We start from the raw sequence: 24,507 nt of genomic DNA, 5'->3' as shown, positions 1-24,507 counted from the left end.
CCCCCCCCCCATATGCCCGAGAGACCAGCATCCCCAAGTGCTTAGCCGCTGGAGTGGGTATTTTTGCACACCTTGCCAAGCTGCCCCCCCCCCCATTCGACACCCCCCAGAGAGGTAGAGAGGAGTCAGGATCGTTGAAAACCAATAATTTATCAAAACGCAGCGTGTGTATGCAGGGGAGGGTGTCGCGACAGACAGGGCAGCAGTGGGCAGGCGCACAGGGAGGGGATGGTGCCTGGATGGTGGGTGCAGCTTGCCGCAGGCGGGCCGTGCGCGCAGGGAGGCTACACATTCTTCCCGCGCAGGCGCAGCTCGTGGCGCCGCAGGTGGTTGTAGAGCGACTGCACATAGGTGAAGACGCACTTGGGGTCGGGCTTCTTGCCCATGATCATCATGTCCTCCACCTCCACCAGGGGCACGCAGTCCACCAGCATCCTGCAGGAAGGGGGTACCGGGGTGGTTGTCAGCACCGAGCCCGCCTCCTGCCGCCTGCAGCTACCCTCTCCCCGGAAGTCTTTTCACTGCTGGCAGCCTGCTGATCTTCCATAAACTCCAGATTCTTGATTGACTGACGGGGTAAAAGCCTTCCGGAAAGACAAGAAACCCCAGGCTCCACTCACCCAAGCCTAGAAACGTCACTATGGGGAGCCAGTCCAGGCAAGTGGAGGTCAAGATGGGAGAGGAGAGCCATGCCCCCCATTCCACTCTGGACAAGGTCCAGACTCCAGACCCCACCCATGTTCTCTTTGGAGGACTACCTCCTGCACACCCTCATTGCAGACTCCTGCTGGCAGGAGCCTCTGGGTTGGGCCATTGGATCCAGAGGGGCCTTACCAATGGGAAATCTTGCTCTGCAGCCAGGACCTGCCCCCAGTGAACCTCTGTGCCCTGGATTATCTCCCAGATGCCTGGCCTGGTACCTCCTGCAGAGAGGCCCAGGGGACAATCCTGCTACGTGAGATGGAGGACAGAGTGTGTGTGTGGGTATGTGTGTGGGGGGTAGTTCTTTAACCCTTACCACCTGCTTTGGGTAGAGCAGGGGAGGCAGATGAGGGTCTCAACCAATACAGACAGGCCCATCTACAACATGCTTAAGGATGGGGCTGCCCTTCTGTCCTCCAGAGTGCCAGATGTACTTTACAGAGAGGGAAACTGAGTCACAGAGCAGGAATCATGTTTCAAGCCCCATAGCCTAGCAGGTGCAGGGTTGGGCCTCCTGTGACTCAAGCACCCTAGCCCCGGGTGTTGATACCCACCTAGAGCCCCATCTTCCCTACTGCAGGGGCCATCTCCCCACTCTGGGGTGAATGGGCTGTGGCCTATTAAGCAATTGATAGTTCCAGAGCTCTAAAGCTGAAGTTTGCTCCTTGGCTCCATTTCCCCCTCCTGTCCCAAAGCAAGACCTCTTCTGCCTTGCTTCCTCCCATCAGTCCATGTTAACTGAATTCCTTTGGCAGGGAAGGTGCAAGGGCATGAATTGCTCCTATTGCCAACACACTAAGGGACCCACGACTACCTCCTCCCATCTTGTGCCTTCAAGGTCAAACCTGGGACAATGGTAGGGTTGGGGCCTACTCCCAGCTCACCTGGACTCCTTCATGGAAGAAGCTTGGGAGGCAGGAGATCTCTGTTTCAGCCCAGGCTAAACCCGTGATCAGCTGTATGTACTAGATAAAGCTCTCCCCTGTTCTGTGACTTAGTTTCTCCATCTTTAAAACAACAAATTCTCTGCCTCGTTTGAGACCTTGGGAGCACTTAGGATGAATGAAGGAGTTTCTGACTCTGTTGCTGATGTGCTATGTGTCCCTGAGGTCATCTCTGGATTCATTTCCCCAGCTATACTATGATGAAAAAGGCAGCCTCTCTCTGCAGCTTCTTCAAGTTGTGGCTATCTCCCCAGGGATCCTGGGCTCCCCAACGTGGAACTCCCTCCCATCTCTGGTGTCTTCCCTGGAGACCTTATAAAGCCATTGTTTACACTGGGGCTCACAGCTCAGGGCTCCAGCTGCCCCAGTGACAGGCCAAACACAGGGCAATTCGAGCAACAGCACGGCTGAGTCACACTTTCCAACTGGATCAGGGCCCCTCTCCCTCCAGGCCAGCCTGCTGGGCAGCAGCTCCTAAGTCCATATATGACCTGGAGACAGAACCAAGCCCATCCTCCCCTCACCTGTATGGCTTCTCTGGATATATGTGTACACATGTGGGCTGCCCACCATGTGGCTCCAAGCCCCAAGGGGCATCCGAGTGCACCACTAGCTCTGTCCCTGATTCACATTACTTTGGGCAATCCCCTTATACCCTCTGAGCTCTTGTCTTTCCTTCTCTCTACACAATGGTTGGGAAAAGTGATGCGATAAGGAACAGAGCCACTATGTGGGGAGCCTGGAATTCTAGTTTCTGGCCCTGTCTCTGACCTAAAACCTCCAGGACACTGAACCACCTTTCTCCTTCTCTGAGCAGCATTGTCTGGAATGGACAGTTAGCTCAGGACCTGAATTCTCTACTGTGGCCCTGAGGTGAGGTGACTAGAGAGAAAATGCCAGAGCTGGTTTAAAGATCCAGAAACATCTTCCTGTTAAACTGGCCCTGCTCTTGAGCTCTCTAATGAGTGTGATACCACCAATTCCCCAGTGCCCAAACCGGAGGCCTAGCAGACTTCCTTGAGCCTCCTTCTTTCTCCCCAACTGGATACATCAGGAAGCCTGTCCTACTTCTTATTAAGCTGCTCCAGCTATCTAGCCCATTCCTTCCCTCCTCATCCCTCATCCAATCCTTGCTCTAGAATGCTAACCGGACAACACATATTCCTTCTCTGTTTGGAAATCTTTTAGGACTCTTGTCCTCAGGAGAAAGTTCAAACTCCTGTGGCCCCTTTCTTCCCTTCATACCCAGACTAAACTTCTTTCCCTTGCTGGCTGTGCCATGCTCTCCATCTCTCTCGCCTGTAGCCATGTGCATAGGCTCATCCGTCCACCTGGGACTCCTTTTCCCTCCTTTAGCCTGAACTTGTTCAAATCCCAGCTAGGTTTGCATTTTCTTCAGATAGCTGTCCTGGACCTGCAGGCCGTGTCAGATGCCTCCTCTGGGGTTCCTTCCTGGGCTTGCTCCATCTCAGGCCTGCTCATGTAGGGTCATCACATGAGCAGGACCCTTTAGAAGAATGGTCTTGCTTGCTAGGCCCTGAACTACCAGAGGTGGGGCCACATCTGGCTCCTTCTGGTTCTTCTCAGGGTCCCATTGCGCCCCCCACCCCCTCCCAGGTCTCTCTCTGTGCCCCTCTGGTCAGATTCCAGCATACAGCGCAGGTGGGCGAGGCGGCGTTTCTCACCGTGGGGCTCCTGAGCAGGGGTTAGGACTTTTTGGTTTTTACCAGCCCCTTCTGGACCAGACAGCGGTAGAATTCCTGGATGTACGTGTACACGCACTTCCAGTCAGGCTCTCGAAGCCGCACCATGTCCTCTGTGTCCAGGAGCTGCGGGCAGTCCGCATGGGTCCTGGGGAGGGTAGGGGGCCGGGAAGGGGCAGGGAAGCAGGGCCCAGGAGGGGAAGAGGGGGAAGAGGCAGAGAAGAGAAAGGGGAGGAGAACAGAGAGACACACACATACACACACACACAAAGACAAGAGTTCAGTTACATTCTCAGTGCTGCAATCTGCCGGCCCTCCCCGCATGCCCCTTCCCCATCGTGGACGTGCCGCTCACTACCCGTCACTAATGGTGTGCGATGCAGACAGGGGTGGGGGGCCAGACCAGTCACAGGTGCAGAGAACTCTTGGGGCAAGCGGGAACGGGGTGGGGGCAATGGCGTTGGCACTGAGGTTGGAGAGGAGGGCTGTGCCCCAGGGAGGGGGGGTGAGGGAGGCGTGAGAGGAGGTGGGGGAGGGGGAGGAGGAAGAAATCTGGGGGGACCAGAAACAGAAAAGGAGAAAAGGAAAGACAGATGGAGGGTGCTGAGGGTGAGGTGAGCAGACAGGGTAACGATTCCAAAGTGGAGGGCTTGCTGATGTCCTATATAAGCCTCTGGCAACACCTATATAGGCTGGGCGGGCACGGTGCCCGGGCCAGGAGCCTCCTTTTGGAATCTCCAGCCGGGATCCCGTGGGAGCAGGAAGCTCTGATGATAGGGAGGAGAGCAGAACAGAGAAAGGCAGAGAGAAAGATAGAGAGAGAGAGAGAGAGGAGGGAGGAGGGGGCAGAGGGAGGATGGAGGATATGGACAGGGCCACCTGGTGGGCCTTGGCCCGGGCTGGTAGGCGGGCGGGCGGCTCCTTCGTTCCGGCGGGCACCTGGCACGCTCAGCAGCGGGTGGGCAGGGTGGAGAGGACAGGGGCTTTCTCGGGAAGGGGGTATCAGCCGCTGTCTGACAATGCAGCTGGCCAGTTCCAGGGGCCTTGGGGCAGCTGAGCCTGGCCCAGACGCACAGCCCCAGATGCCCAGCTGACACCAGCTGGGCTGGGGCCCACACTTACTCAGCAGATGAGAAGGCCACCTCGAAGTTCTGACGCCGGTTCTGTGGGCTGAGCTGCCCATAGTCGAAGGCCTCAGGGAAGAAGTTATGCACCAGGGCACAGAAGGCCATCCCATCACTCCAACTTGAGGAGAAGTTCTGGATGTCCACGTGCTATGTATAGGTGGTGGGAGGACTGGTCAGCTTCCCCATAACTGCTATGCCCCCAGCATTTGACATTCCAAGAGTTGGGCAACTGGGGTCAGAGAGGCCCTGTAGCTTGTCCAAAGCTGCACAGCAGTTGGGCAGTGGTAACATGAACGTCCTTCAATTCAGTTTGTCAGCTCCATATCTGCTACTTATGGGCACAGAGCAACCGGGAGGACCAGCTCCACCCAGCTAAGACCATGGTCATGCCTCCTTCACTGCTTCCCTTACTTATAGAAATTTACCCAGCCCCCACTCCTTCCTCCCAAAAGCAATGAGGGAACTTCAAGGGTGAGGTCTGGCTCTGAACTGGGCCCTCATTAGACCCTGCCACTTAATCATTTATTCTGGAATCTAGGGCATGTTGTGTGTCCTATTTGAGCCTTTCCTCATCCCCAAAGCGGGCTTCCATCCTCGCTGCCAGGCACAGGGGGTGAGGAGCTCCGCCAAGAGGGAGGTGCAGAGCTGCGGGCCGGGCTGGGAGGAGGAGTAAGAAGCCAGGCTGCCTGGCCTCTCAGCACTCACCTCATAGCCGCGTGTCTTGGCTCGGCACCAGTCCAGCAACATCTGCTTGATGCTGTTAGCGTTGGGGACTCCGAAGCTGGTGGAGCGCTGCACCGCTGCGCGCGGCCCCCCAGGGCTGCTGTAGGGGCGCGTCGGAGCCCGTCACACGACCGCAGGGGGCGCTGCCTCCGCCGGCGCCCCCCAGCCGGCCCCAGACCCCGCCTTCCCGGTCCTCCAGGCCTGGCCGGCACAGCTCCCACCGGGCTTCCCGCTTCTGGCCCCGCCCCGCCCCCTGCCACTCACCCCGCCGCGCCTTCCTTCTCCAGCTTCTCAATCATGGCTTTGCGCGCCTGTGAGGCTGAGGTCTTGGGCAGGCTCTGCGCCTTCATCAGCTCTTTCTTCTTCTCCGCCTGGCGTTTCTCGAGTGCCGCCAGGCTGCCGGGCCGTGGGCTGGCCTCATCCTCGCGGTCAAAGATACTGAGGGGTCGGGAGGCGACTGTTTGGCTGCTCTTGAGCCTCGACCCCCCTCGCCAAGGGAGGGGTCTTGTGCCCCAGACTCCGCATACACCCTGCGGTATATCCATGACCCGCAATGCTCGCCAGCAGGGAAGGTGTCCGTATCATACCCATTTTATAGAGCAGACTGAGGCTCAAAGGACAAGAAGGTGGGAGCCACTCTTTTCAACGCATTTGGCCCTTGGGGAGTTCTCTGAGAAGCCTCACTCTATGATTGAGTTACAGGTGAGTTCAGATTCTGGGTGCTATCAACTAATAACGCCCACCAGCACGATCATAATGATGGCAATAATAACAGCTCATGTCTATTGAGCCTTTCCTATGTGCCATTTTAAACCTCACAAGGGAAAGGAGGGACCCTTATCGTTTCCACTAAATATGAGGAAACAGGCCCCTCTGAGGAAATCAGGCCTCAGATTTCAGAGGGCATGGGAGGGCAATGCAAGAACTTGAACACAGGTCTTGGACTCCTCTGGTTCCCAGCCTCAATTCTGATCCAACAGCCCCAATACACTCTGTATGATAGATGTCCTCCCTCTATCATAAGAATAAGGTGCAAAAGTGTTCTGTGACATGGGACATGGTCTGCAGATACTGGGAAGTGGCAGTGCCACCAGGCAGCTCAGTGGCAGGCAGGCCTCTCTAAGGGCTCAATGCTATCGCTGCCACTCACGCTGTGAGATCCTGAGCAACTCTCTGGCCTCCCCAGTGGTGTGGCTGAGGATTAGATGAGATCGCAAGAGGAGCAGGAGAGGTCTGACTCCTACTCTGACTCTCCCTGCCTGTATGCTTGTCACCTTCCCAGCACTGTGGTCTACCCTTCTGTAAATGGGTGTGCAGTGGGGTCCCATGTGCCACTGACTCCTCTGTGGTCTGGGGATGGGTACCTGTGCTCACCTGCCCATTTTCTTGGATGACGACGAGGAAAAGGTCTTGGTTTGCACCATGGTGCTGCCGCCACCATCTACAAGAAAGGGGAAGTGGAGCAGGGTGAAGGCTTAGGCTGGACATCAGGAGATAGGGTGCGGGGGTTTAGGGCAAAAGGTGGTAGCCACAGGCAGAGAAGAGAAAGTGACTGCTGGACAGAGAGACACACAGATGAAGGTACGGAGAGAGAGCTTGAGGAAGAGTCTGAGGAGGTAGGCAGGCAGGCACAGCGCGACACCAGGCAGCCTTACTCTCCGAGCGCCTCACAAAACTTGACTCCACCGTGGTGGTGCGGGCCGTCCTCGTGCCATCATCTGGAAGGGCCAGGGGGTGAGAGGAAGAATGTGAGGCATGGGGCTGGTGGGGTGAATATATTCCCACCTGGAGCCCTTGAGCCCTGCTTGGTCACTTACTAGAGTGGACGAGCCGCTCAGTCTTGGTGACAGTGCTGACAGCTGAGCCGTCGGCTGCCCGCTGGCTGTGCTGCGTGGTGGTCTCTGTGGCTGTGTTGCCACGGCCCTCCCCTGGCCGGGCCCGTGCCTCTTGCAGCCGCCGTTCCCGCTCCTTGTCCCGCTGGTCTGGGCAGGGGGATGCCCCATGCATGCCCAGAAGGGCCACCCATCACCCACACAGCACATATGCATGGGCACACAGGGCACACAAGATGGGGTGGAGGGCAACTTGTTAGAAATATTGAAGACACAGGGGACAAGGGCCCTCTTTAGAAGTAGCTGAGGGGGAGCGGGTAGCTCTCACTTGGAAGAGGTGGTGGGGTATGGTGTGTGGCAATGGATTCAGGGAAATGGACAAGGGAATATGGAATAGCTGAACTCAAAGGGGGAAGCATTTGAATCCAAGAAGGGAGTTTCTATGGGAATGAGGAGCTTATTCAAGAGGGAATAGGCAGATCTAGGGAGGAAGTAGCAGAGTTCAGGGAAGGAGAAGCTGAGTGAGGCTAGTTGCTGCGTGGGCCTTTAAATGGGTCTTAGGTGGGAGAAGAGCAGCTAGAGGAGGAAATATCTAGATCCAAGGAGGGAGGAATTGGAGGTATGTGAGAAGTAATTTAATCCAGGGAAAGAGTAGCTGGGAGAGAAGCTGGCAATGAGGCCTAAGGAAGTAGGTGGGTGGGCACAGGGGCTAGGTGATCCTCGGTGGTGCCTGGAGGGAGCAGTCAGATTCAGAGAGTATCTGAAGCAGCAAATGAATCTAGAATCTGAGGGAAAGAATAGCTGGGTCCAAGAAGTAGCTGTGCTCACGGAAGGGGAAGCTGGTTGGGAGCAGGGGGCAGAGGCAGTGGGTATCATCAGTGGATCTCAAGGAGAGAAAAGCAGCTGGGAGAAGGAGTATTGGATTCAGGGAAGGAGTAGTTGGCAGTACGTAGGGAAGCAATGAGATCCAAGGAAGAGGAGGTAGGAGCGGGAGTAACTAGGTCTGGGAAGGAGATGAAAAGCTCGTTGGGGATGGTATAACTGGGGTGGCCAGGGGGAAAGAAGGGGCCAGGGAAGAGAGAAGCCAGATCCATCTGGGGCTGGAGAAGAAGCTGGGTAGGGCAGTTACTGAACTGGAGTGCCCATGAGTGGACCCCAGAGTAAGGGGAACAGATGGGAAATGGGGCAGCTGGATCTGGAGTGGGGCAAGTGGCTCTCTACCTCTCTTCTTTTGTCGGAGCTCACGTAGTGCAGCCCGGATTAGCTTCCGTTCCTCAAAGTCTGTAGTCTGATCCAGCTGCAGATAGAACCCCTGTCATTACCCACCTGGTCCCTGGCCCCTGGCCACCCCTAGTCCACCAGATCTGGCCATACCATCTTGTCCAGGATGCTTTCATCCTCAATGGCCATCAGCTCCTCAGTGCTTAGGGGGCTCCGCCTCTCTGGTGCTTTGTCCACTTGGGTTTGCTCGGCGCCATTAGCCACTTCCACTGCCGCAGAGGGGGGCCCTGCTGGCTCTGGCTCCATCTGCAGGATAGGGAGAGGGCATGGGCTTTAAGGAGGGGTATAGATGAAACCAAGCATGCCCCCAGCAGACAGGGAACTGGGCCCTGGGTCTGCGGGCACAGCCTGGAAATAACCACTAACCGGTTAGACTGCCCGTGCAAGGATGGTCATATTGTTGTCAGATTCAGGGAAGAGGTACTGACAGCCTTGCTGTAGGGCTTCCCATCTACCTGGAATTGTGCTAATACAATTAGTGGTGCCAATACTGGTCATTTGAATTTGGTAGTAAGCACTGAATAATTGCTTGGGATTTTGCTGTCCCCATGGAACATAAAGGAAAACTGAGGCTCAGGGTAGTGTGTAACTTGCCCACAGTCATTCTATAAGTGTGATGTAGCTTGCGGTCTGAGGTGAAGGTAGCTTAACTCTTGAACCTGAGTTCTTTCTGCTGCTTCATTCCCAGCCCCCTCCCAGGCAGGCTGTGCTCCATCCTGGCAGTTTCCAAGGCCTGGGTCCTCCTGGGCCAATGTCCAGGCAGCACATGCCACACACACACACACACACACACACACACACACACACACACACACACCAAAGGGGGTGGACCAGGGCCCTTGGGCTCCTGACCAGGTGTCTGACTGGGATTGCCCAGAGCCAAGTCCTCTCCGAAGCCTGCCCCTATTCCCTGCTCCCTCTAAGGGGCCTTCAGCCCCAACCCAGCACCCTTCCCCGCCAGGCCATCTTCCAACAACTTGCGGACGAGCCCCCAGCCCAATTATCACAGCCCCTCCCCTCTTGGCAGGGCCTCTCTATCTGCTGTGAGGGTAAGGAGAGCTGAAGTGGCAGCTGCTTTAGGGCGACTCAGCCCAGCTGAGGCAGAGTAGCGGTGGGGGTGGGGGGCTGGGCCCTGGCCAGGGGCTGCCAGGACAGCCACCACGCATGCCTCAGGGCCAGGAGCCTGGCACCCTTTCGCCTGAGTGTTGGAGCACCAGCATCCCAGTCCCTCTGCTGATAGGTAAACTGAGACCCAGAGAAGGTAGTGGCACACCTAAGGCCCCTCAGCAGAGGCAGAATCTGCTCAAAACCACCCGCTCTCCCCAGCCCGTAGGGACTTACGAGACTGCTGCTGTGGGCAGGGCCGGCAGAGGAGCGGCGGCGGGTGCTGAAGGCAGGCGGGTGGGCCACGGGGGTCCCAGCATCCTCAGCCGCCTGGAAGAGGGCCTCGGGGTCGGCAGCAGCCAGGAGCAGCTCACTGGGCTCCAGCTCAGATTCAAGGTCAGGCGCAAGTGGGACCCCCAGCCGCAGACTCAGCACCTCCACCTGCCTGCCCAGCGCATCCAGCCGCCGGCTCAGTGCTGCTGTCTCCACCCGCAGCTCTTCAGCTGCCCGGGCCACTGGCTCCATGGCTGAGGCAGCTGCCTCAGCTGCCTGGGTCACTGCCGCCCGGCCTGCCTCGGCCACTGCCCGCAGCTCCTCCAATGCCAAGCCCAGTCGCTCCTCAAGGGCTGCAGCCAGTTCAGACCCAGGCCCCGGTACCCCTGGCATGGTGATGGCAGGGGCTCTATGATGGGGTGACGATGGGGACAGTGGTAGGGACAGTCGCCTCTGGCTGGCAGTGTCAGAGTCTTTGCAGCTGGCCTGAGGGCGCAGGCAAGGGCAGTGGGCCTGCCCCGCCCCTGTTGGCCTCCCGGCCTCCCAGCCTGCCACCCGCCAGCTGGGGCTGTGGCCCAAATAGAAACCTATTCTGGGCTCCCCGTGGAGGGGGCTGTGGGGGAGGGGTGGCCTGCCCAAGCAGGCAGACCGCCAGGCCTGGCCCTGGCCCTGCGGAGATCACAGACTGGCAGCACAGCAAAGCTGCACGGGTTCTGAAGGACTGCCTAGGCCACAGCCCCAGGCCCCACAGATGAGGAAACCGAGGCACGGAGTGTGGAATGGGCCTCCCTGGGCCACCATTTACATTAGCTGTGAGGATCCAGTCTGCCAGACTCCAGAGCCTGCACGCCTTTGCCTTTAGGCCATGTGGTTTTAGAAAGACTTGAACAAATGGGAGAAATGGAGGCACAGAGAGACGGGACTTTGAGCAATCTGCTATAACAAGTGTCTCGTCCCTGACATAAACATCCTCTGGCCTGCCTGTGGCCCTTGGATCCAACCACAGATTTTGAGCACATTTCAGGCACTTTTCTGCTTCCCCTTGATTTTAGATGGGGAAACTGAGGTGAGTCGGTGGTATAAGATGCAGGGCTCACTGTCACACCTCCCACCCACACCCCATGGCCACCTCTGCCACCATCCCCTCACCCCCTTGGCAGAGAGCACTTAGGTCCTGCTCTGTGGGGGAAAGGGTGCTTTCTTGCCCCCACCCTCTGCCTGCCACCCCAGAGAAGGCCCAAAGCTGGCTCTAGCCATCTCACCTCAACCAAAGTCCCATTCAGTCCCCAGTGCAGCCCAGAGGACGTTACCTGGGCAGTCGGACAGCCCACTGGGGATCCCTTCCCCAGCTGAGCTCCCAGCCAGCTGATCCTAGGCTTGGGAATGAATAATGGAAGGGTGCAGCGTATTCAGTTCCCGTGGCACCTGCTAGGCTGTTGCCTCACCTGACTAGGCACCCCCTGCCTGTCCCCCCATCGATGCTTCTGCCCAACCTCCCCAGAGATGTTGACGCAGATGGTAATCACTAATCTCAATCTCCTGAGAGGCCAGGCTGATCTTGGATGAACAGATCAGCAGCTTTGCTTCTTGGGGCTGAGTTCCACTGTGGAGTAGGAGCAGGAGCACTGGGGTTGCCACAGGAAGAGGAAGCAAGCCCTCACCATCCTCTCTGAGCTTCCATCTTCCCATCTATTCATTAAGAACGAACCAACCAATTCTGTAGTAAGGACCAGAGATCAGCATGTGGGAAGCCTGAACCCAGTACAGAGTAAGCTTCCAACATACCTAGTGGCTGATCCACTAGGGTCTGCCCTTAGCTCTGCCACCAACTGGCACCACCACCTTCTCTCTCTAGGCCTCAGTTTCCCTGTGTGTGCAATGGAGGAGGAGCAGAGCAGAGAAGCCCTGCTAGCCCTACATCCTGAAGCAGTCTACAGAAGATTAATGGACGGTGAGGCTGGCGGGGGAGTAAGGGGGCTCACCTTAATGCTGCAGCCTCTCCGGCTACCAGGGGAAGCATGGCTGAAGCTGGTGACATGAGTGACGCTACCCAGCTGGGCCAGGGTCGCAGGGCTGCTGATATGGGTGATGGTGCTCTTGCCCCCACTGCTGGTGCTCAGGAGGGTGGGAGGCGCCCGTAGCCCCAGCGTCAGTTCTGGAGGGGGAGAAGGGCTACTGTCAGATCTGCTGCGGTGAGGGCAATGCCAGCCATGGTTAATGGTGCCCCCTGCTCCCAGCACACCCTCTTCAGAGGCACCCTGAATCCACAGCACTTGTCCTATGTACAGAGCTGGGTGGCTGGCTGCAGGCACTCATCCCCAGCAGTGGGGAGACAGCAGGGAGGCCTACCTGCCCTCTGGTTGCCTGTGGGCAGCAGCACTCGGCTTGTGGATGCCTGGCCACGGCCATCCTTGATCTCGATGGTGAATGTGGTCTTCATACTGGCCCCTGGCTCAGCAGTGCCGGCAGGCACGGGAAGCGGGGCACTGGGCTCCTCTGAGCGGGCCCCAGGCCCCCCTGCTCTGTTTTCAAGGGACCTGGCAGCCAAGCCCCGCCCCCTGGGGCCCTCCTCCCGGGGGCAGCTCTGAAGCTGGGCCAGGGGCCTGGCTGTTCCCCGTGGCTCCTTGCTGAATCGGGAGGAGGTGTCACTGGGGGCCCGTGAGGAGGAGCCATTGGAAGAGGCAGGGGTAGTGTTGATGTGGGAGGGGCCCAGGAGTCTTGTGGGGGTTGAGGCACCCAGGGCCAACCGGGGTGGGCCATCCTGGAGCCCAGCAGCCATAGGAGAATCAGATGTGAACTTGCGCACACGATCCCGCACAGAGCCAGCCCGCTGGAATGGGGAAGGTCCGCTGGCAGGGTTGGGGGGCTCTAGAAAGGATAGGAGGGTTATCAGTGACTTGGTGGGACAGGTGCTGCCCTGAGTCTGCAGTAGTGAGAATAGGAGGTACCTTGGTTCTGGGCTGGCTGGCGGGGGCTGAGCACAGACAGGGAGCGTTGGCAGGGACGGGATCCGGCCAGGTCTGGCAGTTTGGAGAAATGGTGGTGGCCAAGTGGGGGAAGATAAAGGAGAGTGGATATGGGGGTTCCACCTCTCACAGTTCTCTCGTCCACACCTCCTCTCGTCCACACCTCCCAGGCCCTTCCTGTACTCCAGCCTCCCCATCCTGTCTTATACCTCCTTAGCTCTTGGCCTCCCCACTCAACTGTATCTCTCTTATAGACTCCTCCTCCTCCTCCTGCACTGACCTTGGGATGACTTGGACACTCCTGGGGGCTGTGGCTAGGCTTGGGCTGGAGGAAGGGTGCCCAGATCTTCCCTGTTGATGGGGATGGGGGACACCCCCCCTGGCCAGCACTGCCCATGGCCTCAGCTTGAGATGGGTGCGCTCCCTTATTGGGGAAAAGAATGTGCCTGAGGCCCGTTGCCTTTCAAGGCTGCAGGGAGGCCTCTGCCCATGGGTGGGGGGGGCGGGGCAGGAGGGGTGGGGATACTTCAGGGCAGTGGGAGGAGTGTCGGGGACTGCCTAGCCTTGAAGAAGCTGAAGCTATCTAGGCACTAGAGCCCATTTTCCAGACAGGGAAGGAGAGGCCTGTAGCTACCCCTCCTGGGACCCTCACCTGCTCTCTTTGTGTTGGAGGGATCTTTGGTGGGGCCTTGGACAGCTGGGGGCTCTGTGGGGCCAGGCAGGAGCTGCAGGGGAGACATAGCATTGGCAGGGCCTGACTCCCAAACCAAGGAGTTCACCTGCCTGGCATCCCTGTCCCTTATCCAGACTCACCTTGCTGACCACCTGCCTCTCAGTGCTGGGGGTGGCTGGCGGTTCCTGGGGCTCAGGGCTGGTGGCCCTGGGTGGGCTGGAGGGTGGCTCGGGGCTGCCCACAGTCTCAGCAGCAGGACACTGGGCCTCAGCAGGCTCTAGTGGAGGCTCAGGAGAAGCAGTGGTGGGTGAACTGACAGGTGAGGCAGGTAAGCTGGGTGTGCCCCCAGGTGGGGCCCGCAGCAGGAGTGTCACTGTGGTCACATCCCGGCTGGTGCCCTGAGGGGTTGGGGTTGGCTCTGGGACCTCTGTGTGCTGCTCCTGTTTCTCTTGCTCTGGCACCTGTGGGTGACCCACAGGATGCAGCAACGGCTCCTGAGGCTGGCAGGTGCCCAGGGCAGGGCATGCAAAGCAGAGGGGCTAGGCATAGCTTCCTGTGGGCACACCTGTTTATGCATGAACACTGGCACACCATGGGCGGTCTCTGATTCTCACTTCCCAACCTCCTGGCAATGTCTAGTCAAGGGTGGTTCAGAGAGGACCAGATCCTATGTCAGGGGTTGGGATGACAGGAGACCTGCTGGCGATTCCTGGTCTTAATATATCCCTGGAGCAGAGGCCCCTGACTCCTGATCCTAGCCAGGTTAATCAGAGGGTGTGTATGTGGGGGTAGTCCTTCAGGGACTGGGACCCAGCGGCCTCTCCTGGCCACTTAGGGAATCTACGTGGCTTGATCTCTCATCCACAGCCCCTGGAGAATAGTCAACTCTGTGAACAGTGCTCCACGAGTCAGCTGGGGTGCAATACCTAAGTCCTGATAAGCCAAAGTATGGCTGTGGGCTGTCTGGACAGGGAGGGACAGCTTCAGGATGGGTGTAAGCTGGGGAGGTACCAGGGTCAGTTTTGCATTTCAGGGAGATTGCACTGGCTACTGAATGGAGGCTGGATGGCCATGGCAGGTAAGAGGTAGGCACAGAAGTAGGGAGACCAGCAGGGTGGTAATGGGAGACATACTCAGGAGTAGGATAGACAGAGTAGCTTTGAGGGGAAGGCCTGGGTAGATGCAAAGTCTGGATTGGGGGACATCTGGCCAGAAGTCCCCCAAACACCCCCCACCTCCAGTCAAGTACCAGTCTAGCAAAGACACAAAGGTGCTCTTTGCTGCTGGCATCTGTGGACACAGGACACTGGGCTACCCTCCCATCCTGCTCACATCCCTTACCTCACACTGTTCCAGCCTGTGTGCTGCCCGCCCCTTGCTCTCCTCTCTTGAGCCACCGTTGGGACGCCCGCTGCACAACCTCCCAGCCAACGTGGCAGCTGGAAGGGAAGGAAAAAATGTCAGCTGAGTGGCTGGGAGGTGCTGTGGGTAGCATGCAGCAAGGCACAGGGTGGGCCAGGCAGGGCACATACCCTCAATCTCCTGGGCCCTTATGCGGCGGATTGCAGCTCGGATCAGCTTGCGTTCTTCATACTCACCGGCACCTCGCAGCTGTGGATGAGAAGCAGGCCACAGGGCTGGATTGTGGAGTCCAGGGCTTTACCTGCCCTGCCCCAGCCTCTGCCCCAGCCCCTGCCGTGGCCTGGGCCTCACCAGTGCAGTCAGCTCTTCCACATCATTCATGGACTCCAGCCGCCCTGCCAGCCGCGCCAGAGCAGCTCGCTGCTCTGCCTCCTGCTGCTGAGAGCTGCAGGGACATCATGATTATAACTCCCACTGCCATAGCCAAATCTTGGAGGATGTGGGATGAGGGTAGGGGCCAGGACAAGGTACCCAGAACTTTGGCAGAGGGGCAGGTAGCTGTGCACACCCTCTGGCTACACGCTGGCCCACGCATGCCCATGTTACATGAGTGCAGGCTCAGCTGTGCTATCTACATGGGTGTGTCTGGGCCTCCATGCCTGGCGAGTGGTCCAGGCCCGTAAACATCCCTGTGCATTCCAGATCCTGCCGGTACTGCCATTTGCACGCCCAGATGGGCAGCAGACACACCTGTGCCTGCACAACACAAGCTGAGCCTTGATACATACTCCTCCCACCTATATGACCAGTCCCCTGGCCACTCACTGCAGCCAGTTCTCCTTGTTGTCCTGCCGCTCGGCACGGAAGCGCTTGGATGCCAGGGCCTCCTCCTCACGCTGTAGCTCCTGCCGCTGCAACTCCCGGATGGCTGAGCGGATGCGCCGCCTCTCTGCCAGATCCGCTGTGACCTCCAACTGTGGGGCAGGCGGGGGTGAGGGGCAAGTCATTTTGGCTGCCGGGGCGGAGGGCGGGCACCAGCTGCCCACAGCTTGGCCTGGGCCACAATGAGTGGTCTGTCTCTACTCTCTCTGCCACATGCCTGTCACAAGCCTGCCCTACCACCCACCCAAGGGTCTCAGGGAGACTGGGCTCAAGGAACCAGAGCTTCTGGACAGCCCACTGTGCACTATGGTTTACAGGATGGGCAACCAGCAACTGCCCACCTGTGCCAGTTGCCAAGCCAGGCACTGCTTCCTGAGATTTGACTCCTGTCTGAGTCCTTCATCAAACCCCCAAGAGCCTGGGAGTCAGGAGGAAGGAGGCCACCCTATGGGCTCCTAACAGTGTCCCCAGGTAGGAAAGGGTGATTAGGGCAGCTGGAATCCACCCTGTGAGCGAGGAAGCCATGTTCTGGTCCCAAAGCACTATAGCCTTGATGTGGGTGGCAGCCTCATCCACATTGGACTGATGGGAAAACTGAGGCAGGGGCACCTGCCCAGGAGTCCTAGTTTCTTGCCTGGCTAGGGGCTGTTTTCCTCTGTACTGACCCAGTCCTAACCACTATCAAAGGGGCCAGGGCCGAGAATAGGAGGGTCAGTTCCCCAGATAGATAACACAACTGTACTAGGGTCTACCCAGGGCTCCAGAGAGGGCATCAATGGGGAACAGGTGCTCCCACCGGTTTCTTAGTTCCTCAATCCCTGGGAAGTTGGGGGTAGCTGGTCTAACCAGGTTCAGGAAAGGACACCTTCTCTGGGTAGAGTCAGCTAATTTTTTTTTTTTTTTTTTACGATTTTATTTATTTATTCATGAGAGACACACAGAGAGGCAGAGACATAGGCAGAGGGAGATGCAGGCTCCCTATGGTGAGCCCAATGCGGGACTCGATCCCAGGACCCTGGGATCACGGCCTGAACCAAAGGCAGATGCTCAACCACTGAGCCACCCATGCATCCCAAGATTCAGCTAATTCTATTGCCTTCCCTGCACCTCTCCTCCCTATGGTCTCTGTGGCTCAAGAGAGACAGGCCTGGCTTGGGGAAATAATTCAGGGATAGGGTCCAGGAAACTTCTACCTCCTTCCTTTAAGCCTCCTCCCCAATCATTCCTTCCTACTCCCAGATGGGGGACCACATGGTGGTGGGGATAGGTTTCAGCAGGGTGTATGGGCTGGCCCCACTCTGCCTTTAGGTCACTTGTCCTAGTCTGAAAAGAGTAGAGAGAGCTCTGGGGGACAGATCCCTCCATGGTTCCTTCAGGCTCCACATTTCTGAGGAGCTATGGGAGCGTCCCTTGAGGCTCAGGTCAAACTCTCAGCTTGCTCCAGCCTCAGTCCACTCCTGGCTGGGTAGTCAGGAGCATGTCCTTAACCTCTCTGTGTCCTGGTTTTCTCATCTGCCAAATGGAACAATGGCTCCTACCTCAGGGCAGTGGGTGAGGGTGGGGGCAGTGACTTGGGGTCCCCTGGCATAGCTATGCATGCAGTAAATGTCACCCCCTCCTTGTTTCCAGCCACTCAGGAGGGGGTAAAAAAGCAAGGGCAAGTGAGTACGAGATATGAGGCATCAGTGACATTTATCAAGAACCTATATGACAAATCTTGCACTGAGCCCCCAGTTCGTCCTCATCTCACAGAAACCCTAGGTACTTTATTACTCCTATTTGACAGATGAGGAAACTGTTGGTGCGAGGGGCAGAAGTCTTTTGTTCACAGCCAAATGCACTGAGCCAGGATTTGAACCCAGGTCTCTCTGACTCCAGGGTCTCCCTTGAGTTGAAGATAGCTCTGGTGCTGGGGTCTGTCTGCCATGGTGGGTACCTCAAGGACCTGGGTACCACTGTGTAAGGAGCCCTCTCGCCTGGACTAGAGAGAACTGTAATGGCCAAAGGGGGCCTATTAGAGCAGCAGGAGGGAGAATGAGGCTCCCCTTCTCACCCCCCAGTCCTGGCCTCAGGCCTAGAGCCCTCTGTGGTACACTTGGAGATGGGAGGTCTGAGGGGTCAACTGGCTCAGTCCCCCTGGACAGGAGGGTAAAGAGGCTGAGGGATGCAATGACTAGCCAGCTGCCTCCTGGGTATCCCTTCTCAATGCCCTCCGTTGCAGAGATGGGGTTTTCGTCCCTGAAAATAGCCTGATGTGGAAACTTGGCTACCACTGTCCCCCTCTGGAAAATAGGATCCTCTGTCCGATCCCCCCACCAAATGAGTGGGGTGGGGCTGGGGGAAGGACAACCTCATTCCACTGGCCAACCCCCAGCATGACCCTTCCCTTAGAGCCTGGATACTGCCTGCCCACAGTATCCCTGCTGTGTGGCCTATGTTCCCGCCCTCTCAGGCCCCCCTGTTGTGTGTGGAGGTGGCTGTGGGAGGGAGGGAAGGAAGCATAAAGCGCCATTGTCTACCAGAAGGAAGGGGAAGGGGATAGGGCGGTTTCCGAAACTGCCCAGTGAAATTCTCCCGGGAGGAAAGAGGGCACTTCCTCCTCCCGGGGGGCCGGTCTCGGGGCCTTTCTGCCCTCGCTGTTGGGGAGTGGGGGGCGGGGCGTGACGGGCCCCGGCCTCTCTCTGGGCCTCAGTCTCCCGCTCAGCACAGCGCAGAAGACCTGCCAGACCTCCGCATCCGCAGTCGGGGCTCCTGCAGCCACCCCCGAGGACCGGCCGCCGAGCGAGGCCTCGCCAGGGGGCGCTGACCGCCCGCGGGTTCCGGATCCGCCGCCCGCCCGCCCGCCTCCCCGCCTCCCCGGGCCGCCCCGAGCGAGGCGCCCGGTGGGGAGCCCGGCTGCGAGCCGGACGGGAAGCCCCCCACCCCACCTCGGCCACCGCCTGCTTTAAGGTCTCTGGTCGCGGGGAGGAAATCGAGGTTCCTAGCACCTAAGCAGTTCCCGGGGTCACGCGGCCAGGGCGCGCCGGGCCCGAACTCGAACCCAGGACCGAGGCGGAAGGCGGCGCGCGCCCCCACGAGCCCCGGCCCCGCGCAGGCACCACGCCCGGCCCCCAGGAATGTGCGGGAGCGGCGGCGGCAGCGGCTGCCGGGCCCCGAGTCGGCCCGGGGCTGGGGCGCCCGCCAGCTTTCCCTTATAAGGCCCGGCCCCGCGGGGAGGAGCCCGGCCGGGGACGCCCCGTCGCTGCCACGAGGCCGGCGGGGGCCAGACCGGCCCTGGGGCGGGGACCCTCGCGGGGCCCGGGCGACGCCATGGCGGACGCCGGCCGTGGGCAGACGGCGGGCGGCTTCGCGGTCGCGACACGAGGGGCCGCGTCTGCTTAGTCCTCTCCCAGGGGCGGGGCGGGGCGGGGCGGACGGCTGCTCCCGCTGTGGCTTCTCCGAAATTCCACGTGGGGGTGGGGGGTGGCGACGTGGGAACCCAGGGCCTCACAGCGGACCCCTGCAGATGGGGGTGCGCGGACACTTGGTTTTCTTTCTGGAAAACTCTGCCTCTACTATCCCCGGCTGACTTCCCGCAAAGAGGTTGAGCTGACGTGGTGGGAACTTGTGGGAAACCAGTCGGGCACGCAGCCGGCGGCGGCGGCGGCTGACACCCTAGTCTAGGCTCAGGGCCGGCCTAAGGGTCTGGTCCGAGGCCACACGGGCTGACCCCTTGGGTAGGTCGTGGCAGCGCTGGCCAACTGCCCAGTGACCCCTGCCTCCAGAAGAATGGTATGGGGTGGGTTGATCACTCGCCTTCTCCTAGGGAAGGTAAATCTTTAACCCCCCCCCCCCCCCCCCCCACACACACACACACACACGCGCACTGCCCACCCTCACAAAGGTCAAGGGCGGGGTGGGGGGCGGGGCTCTGGCCCCTCCTGCAGTTCCGAAGCTCCCTGCCCTTGATAGTGGGCACAGGCCTGCCCCGTTGTGTTTGCCCTACAGCCCTTCTGTGCATGGGGTATGGGTGGGCTACGGTTAGGGCGCTCAAGAAGCTGGGAAGAGAATGAGACTATCCTTATTCCATCCTAAGATCTGGGTCCATGCCTCATCCTATCCCCATGCCAAATCTAAGACCTAGATAAATGTTTGCACAGATTTCCCCCTTCCATTTTACAGGTAAAGAAACTGAGGCTCAGAGAGGTAAAATGACACACTAGAAGTCACAGAGCTTATAAGGGCCCCTAAGGTCTTTCTCTTTATGGGCTCTTCTGGCTTTGGGTAAGTACCCAAGACTCGGTCCCCCATGACCCTCATTGAGGTTTTTTTTTTTTGGATCCTGGCACACCCTCTTTGGGTGCCCTTGGGGAGGTGATTTCACCTCTCTGAGCCATAATGCCATCCTGGCTTTTGGAGCTGCTGCTGTGGTCACAGCCTCTGTGAGATGGTCTAGCACCAAACCTGACCTCTGCTGTGCCCTGGCATTTTTAAAAAAGATTTATTTATTTATTTATTATTTATTTGAGAGAGAGTGTGTGGGGGCAGGGGGAGGGACAGAGGGAGAGAGAGAGAATCCTCACGCAGACTTCCAGTGAGTGGGAAGCCAGACATGGGGCTCAATCCCAGGACCCTGAAATCACAACCTGGGCTGAAACCAAGAGTCTGAGCCACACAGGCACCCCCCTTTTCCCCCAGCATTTTTTATCACTGCTTTACTATATCATTGGGCCAGCTTCCAGGGGCAGGCACTGCCCAGGCTATTTCTTGGGTGAGCAAATCTAGCCTCCCCACACCTGTAGTTGCACATGGGTGAGTCCTCAGGAGTTACTGTTTAAACAGGTGGTGGCAGTGGGGGGCTGGGAGGGACCAGGCCTTAGCACCTGGCATGGATAGGCACATGCTACTGGGTCCTCTGCATCAGCCATGCATAACAGGCTTAGTCCTGTTCCCATGGGCCCTCCCCCTGCCCCTTCCTCCCACCCCTCCTCTTGTCAGCTGAGAGGTAGCCTGGACAGGCCCTGCCTCTGACCTGGCTTGCCTGTCATCACAGTGGGGATGATTGGGCCACTTACCAGCTTTCGCAGGGCTCCCTCATCCAGTCCGGCTAAGGCCTCATCCGCCATCTTGCTGGCCCCTAGCTCTGTCCGTCCCCTCCTGGTGAGATCCCCAGTGCCCGTGGCACCTGACACCAGCTCAGGGAATTCTGCAGGGGACAGACATGAATCAGGCCTGCTGGGGCCTCTGGAAACCACAGACACTTGGGCTCTGTGCCTCAGTTTCCCTCTGTAACCCATGATCATCTGTTGGGTGTCTCATCCTTGCTACCTGATTAAATCCTGGCTGGGAATTGCCCTCTGCCCTAGGCTGGTGTATTGAAAATTTAACAAACCAAGGGTGGAAGTCCCTAGTTCCAGCCCAGCCAACCTGATGCCAGCTGTGTGGTCAAAACTGGGCCTATCTTAAGCATCAAACCGGGAGAGCAGAGACCTGGATTAAGAAGGCCCACCAGGCTGTTCTCACCACCAGGGGGTGCCCGCCAGACTCCAGTTTCCTGCCCCACCCACCTATCCTCAGGACTTGCCCAGCCCCCTCCCTGACCAAAAGCTCGGTCTCTGGCTGCCCTGGCTGCCGGCTTCACCTATATCCAAATCCTAGCTGTCGTTACCCCTCATTTCTCCAGGTGATCTAATCCATCGGAGGTAACATCCTGTCTTCCACTTCTTGAGGGCAGTTCTCAATATACACTACTCTCTCCTCCTTCCTGCCCTCGCCCTGATGCCAATTGTCCAAACCTCATGAAGCCAGGTGTCCAGGTACCCAGCTCCTCCTAACAATTTACACACTTAGAATTGAACTCTCTAGATAGAATGGCCTTCAGAACCTGATCTGTCCAACCTCTGGATAGGCAATGCGAGGACTGAAGAGGGCCAGGGATTTGTCACAGGGGGAAGGAGGATCCCAAAGACCTAGAGGGCAGGGCTGGATTTAATCAAAATCGTGGCCATCTCTGGCTCCTGAAGCCCCCCTCCAAAGTGCCCCTAGGGGCTCAAGATATTCCCTCTTGCCCCATCACTGCCCATCAAAATGGTCTCCTAAATCCTGGCCCAACCTCTCAGCTCCTTCCTTCTTTCTGTAGTCCTCAGGTCTTTATGGAATTTGACGGCCTGACACACAGTTGGTGCTTAGTTAATGTATGTTGACTGAAATGCTCCCCCCCACCACCCCACATTGATTCATCCCTCAGTCATGCCTTCCCCCTCCCCAGAACAGTCACTTGTCGAGTCACCCCATCCGGTGAAGGTGTCTGATGGGGGGGGGGGGTCCTAATCCACACAGAGTTCTTCAGACCCTGCCTATTCAAGTGGCTGCTTGCTTTTCCCATCCCCTTAGGCTTGGATGGGTGTAACTACCCATCTTCCCTCTGGTGGGGTCCTTGCCTCTTATCTGTCTACTTTGGGAGTAGTGCCCCCCAAGAGTGTCACTCCGTAATCACCAGACTTAGGTTCTGTGGACACTCTGAGCTCCTCCATGTCTACTGAGGGGCAGGAGTCCCTAATGCCTAAGCCTGGACGCCCAGGGGACTATAGGAAGTATTTCTCCTTAGAGACTCCTGCCGCTGCCCCACTTCAGTTCCAGGGCTCCTTGTCACACATACAGTCTGGGGTCCCCGGGGATTGAGAGAGGCCTCAGAGGAACGTGGGACCTTCTCCAAGGTGTGTGCCCCCCTGACCCCCGACCCCGAGGGGGTCGCGGAGCCTCCAGAAGGTCCATGGTATCCTTTCCCGCGGTCTAGAACCTTGTCCCATGGCTTAGAGCCCCCGTGGCTGGGAGTCCCAGAACCCCTGTCCAGATATCCGGGTTCCACCCCCAGGACCCGTCGGGGGTCGCGGTGCCTCCCAGAGGCCTGCACACCCACCTCTCCGTCCGGCCCACCCGCTGGGCGCGGGCTCAGCCTAGGTCGCTCGGGATCCGACAGACAGACTGGGAGCCGTCAGGCGGAAGGCGCCGCGACCGGGAGCCCAGTCCCCCTCAGCAACCGTCCCCGAGCCTCTGCAAGCGCCGCCCGTCCAGCCGCGCCGGCGGCCCCGCCAGCCCCGCCCCGCGCCGCCACACCAGCCAATTCTAGGGACGGTCCCGCCCACCCTCGTGCTCCATTGGGGAGATTCAATTTGGCGGCCACGCCCCGAGGCAGGCCCCGCCCCGCGCGGGCCGGGAGGTTGGGGGCTGTCGTCTTGGGGCTGCTGCCGCCCCGACCTTGGCTGGTTGGGCGGGCGTCGGCAGGAGGACGCAGCTTTGCACCAAAGTTGGGGACGGCACCCAAAGCCGGGGTGAGTGGCCCGGGACCGTCCTACCCGCGGAGTCTTCAGAACAGCCCCTCTCCGCCCTCCTCTTTGTTCCTGAGACCTTGTCCCTTCCCCCGACTCCGCCCCCTTCTCGCGTTAGCATCTGGGCTTGGCTGCAGCCCAGCCTACGTTTGGGACACCTGGTCCTGGCCACCTCAGAGCAGGGACTGTGACCAGCAGGGCGTCGACCCTATGTTGGTGCATCTCAAGCAGCATCTCAGGTGAAGCAGGATCAATCACAACAACCCTTCCCCAGTCCACACACCTTTGCACAGACATTGCCTTCATCTATCAGGCTTCTCCCTTCTGAGGCCCCTCAGGGTCCGCCTCTGGTGGCGCTGGAGTCCTTAATAAGGAATACGAAGTCCAGACACTGATTCAATAAATGGGGAAAACAGGCCCAGAGAGAGCCAACATGCCCAAGACAACAGCAGGAGTCAGCCAGGGAACCCAAGAGCTCAGATCCACTGGGGAAAGCCATTGTATCTGCTGCTGGAGGCCCAGGGCCCTCCCAATCCATAGATCCAGGGTCATTGAACCCTGCCTGTTCAAGGAGGCCGGAGGTAGGATCTGGAGTCCTGTCTGCCAAATAAAAATAATACATTTATTTTGTACTTGCCGTGTACCAGGTATATAATCCCTATAGCAACCATTTGAGCACAGGGCTACTGTCCCATTTTACAGTTGAGGACGACAGCTGATAGGTAGTGGAACTGTGACTCATCCCAGCACCTTTTGAGCCCAGATTCTGCTCTTACTCACCGAGATGTGGGGTTGTGGGGAAGTGGTTTCAGCTTATTGCCCCAGCAGAGCTCTGCAGCCCTGCTGTCCAGATCTGTGACCACCCACCCACCCCACCTCACCCCCATCTAGAGAAAAGGCCCATACACTCCCAGACTCTTAAAAGGTGTCATCTTATTTCCTCCCCACATCCACTTTACACATGGGAAAACCAGGGCACAGGGAGGGAAGAGACTTGTGAAGGTCACGTGGGAGGAGGAGCAAACGGAGCCCATTTGGAGGCCATGGTTTGAGGTCCCCTTCTTCTGGGTAGGCCCCATCTAGGCCCTCTCTATTTGATCTAGGTGCCATTTCTTCTCCAGAATGAGGGTGAGCACCCTCCAAGGCAACTTGGTCCTACTTCAAACCTCGTGTGGCCCTGGGAACTTCTGTTGGGGTGGGGCACACCTAGGCTACCTGGGATTCTCAAGGCCTGCCTGTGTGGAGGCTGTCAGCTCCAGTGAATGGCTTGCTTCCTGCTAACCCTGCCCCTCGGTCCCGCAGGCTGGGAGGAACTACACAGGTGTGTCTGTGCCCTAGGACTTAATATGTTGCACACGCGCTCACCAGGTCTTGGCAGTACAGAAGAGGTGTGTGGGTCCCACCCCACCGTCAAACCCTCAGAGCTGGGGTCCTCCTCCAGACCTACTGGCCTGACTCTTCCTTCCTCCCTGCCAAGGGTGGGGCAGGATGATGGTGGTGGCAAAACAAAGATCAAAGGGTAACAAGTTGCAGTACCTGGGAAGCTTCCAGCCACAGCACAGGAAGGAGTAAACATCCCATGAAGAGGGTCTGCCATTAACTGAGCACCCGTTGCATGTCAGACACAA

At 58.4% G+C, this 24,507-nt stretch overlaps 1 protein-coding gene across 8 annotated transcripts; it reads right to left on the bottom strand.

Annotated features, from left to right (window-relative positions):
• Positions 1-131: 131 nt before the first annotated feature.
• On the bottom strand, positions 132-22,630 carry SMTN (smoothelin). Of its 8 annotated transcripts, XM_077874350.1 has the most exons (22): positions 22,471-22,630; positions 20,627-20,757; positions 15,516-15,664; positions 15,042-15,135; positions 14,861-14,939; positions 14,670-14,767; positions 13,469-13,789; positions 13,308-13,380; positions 12,638-12,709; positions 12,039-12,557; positions 11,672-11,844; positions 9,654-9,746; positions 8,406-8,558; positions 8,253-8,328; positions 7,017-7,181; positions 6,855-6,917; positions 6,574-6,640; positions 5,464-5,637; positions 5,182-5,299; positions 4,472-4,623; positions 3,332-3,497; positions 297-435 (listed from the first exon to the last, which is right to left on the bottom strand). In XM_077874350.1, the coding sequence occupies exons 2-21, from the start codon at positions 20,675-20,677 to the stop codon at positions 3,353-3,355; spliced, it is 2,835 nt and encodes a 944-aa protein (XP_077730476.1). In that variant the 5' UTR covers positions 20,678-20,757; positions 22,471-22,630; the 3' UTR covers positions 297-435; positions 3,332-3,352. The 8 variants fall into 8 exon arrangements, with proteins under 8 accessions (XP_077730474.1, XP_077730475.1, XP_077730480.1 ...); XM_077874348.1 differs by lacking the exon at positions 3,332-3,497 and having other exon boundaries at positions 132-435; XM_077874349.1 differs by lacking the exon at positions 3,332-3,497 and having other exon boundaries at positions 132-435; positions 5,182-5,296.
• Positions 22,631-24,507: the final 1,877 nt, after the last annotated feature.

Source organism: Canis aureus, chromosome 27 (assembly GCF_053574225.1).
Source record: "Canis aureus isolate CA01 chromosome 27, VMU_Caureus_v.1.0, whole genome shotgun sequence".
In the NCBI taxonomy this organism is placed as follows: domain Eukaryota; kingdom Metazoa; phylum Chordata; class Mammalia; order Carnivora; family Canidae; genus Canis; species Canis aureus.
The sequence above is the reverse complement of the archived record's forward strand: the minus strand, read 5'-3'. Positions and strand labels throughout refer to the sequence as shown.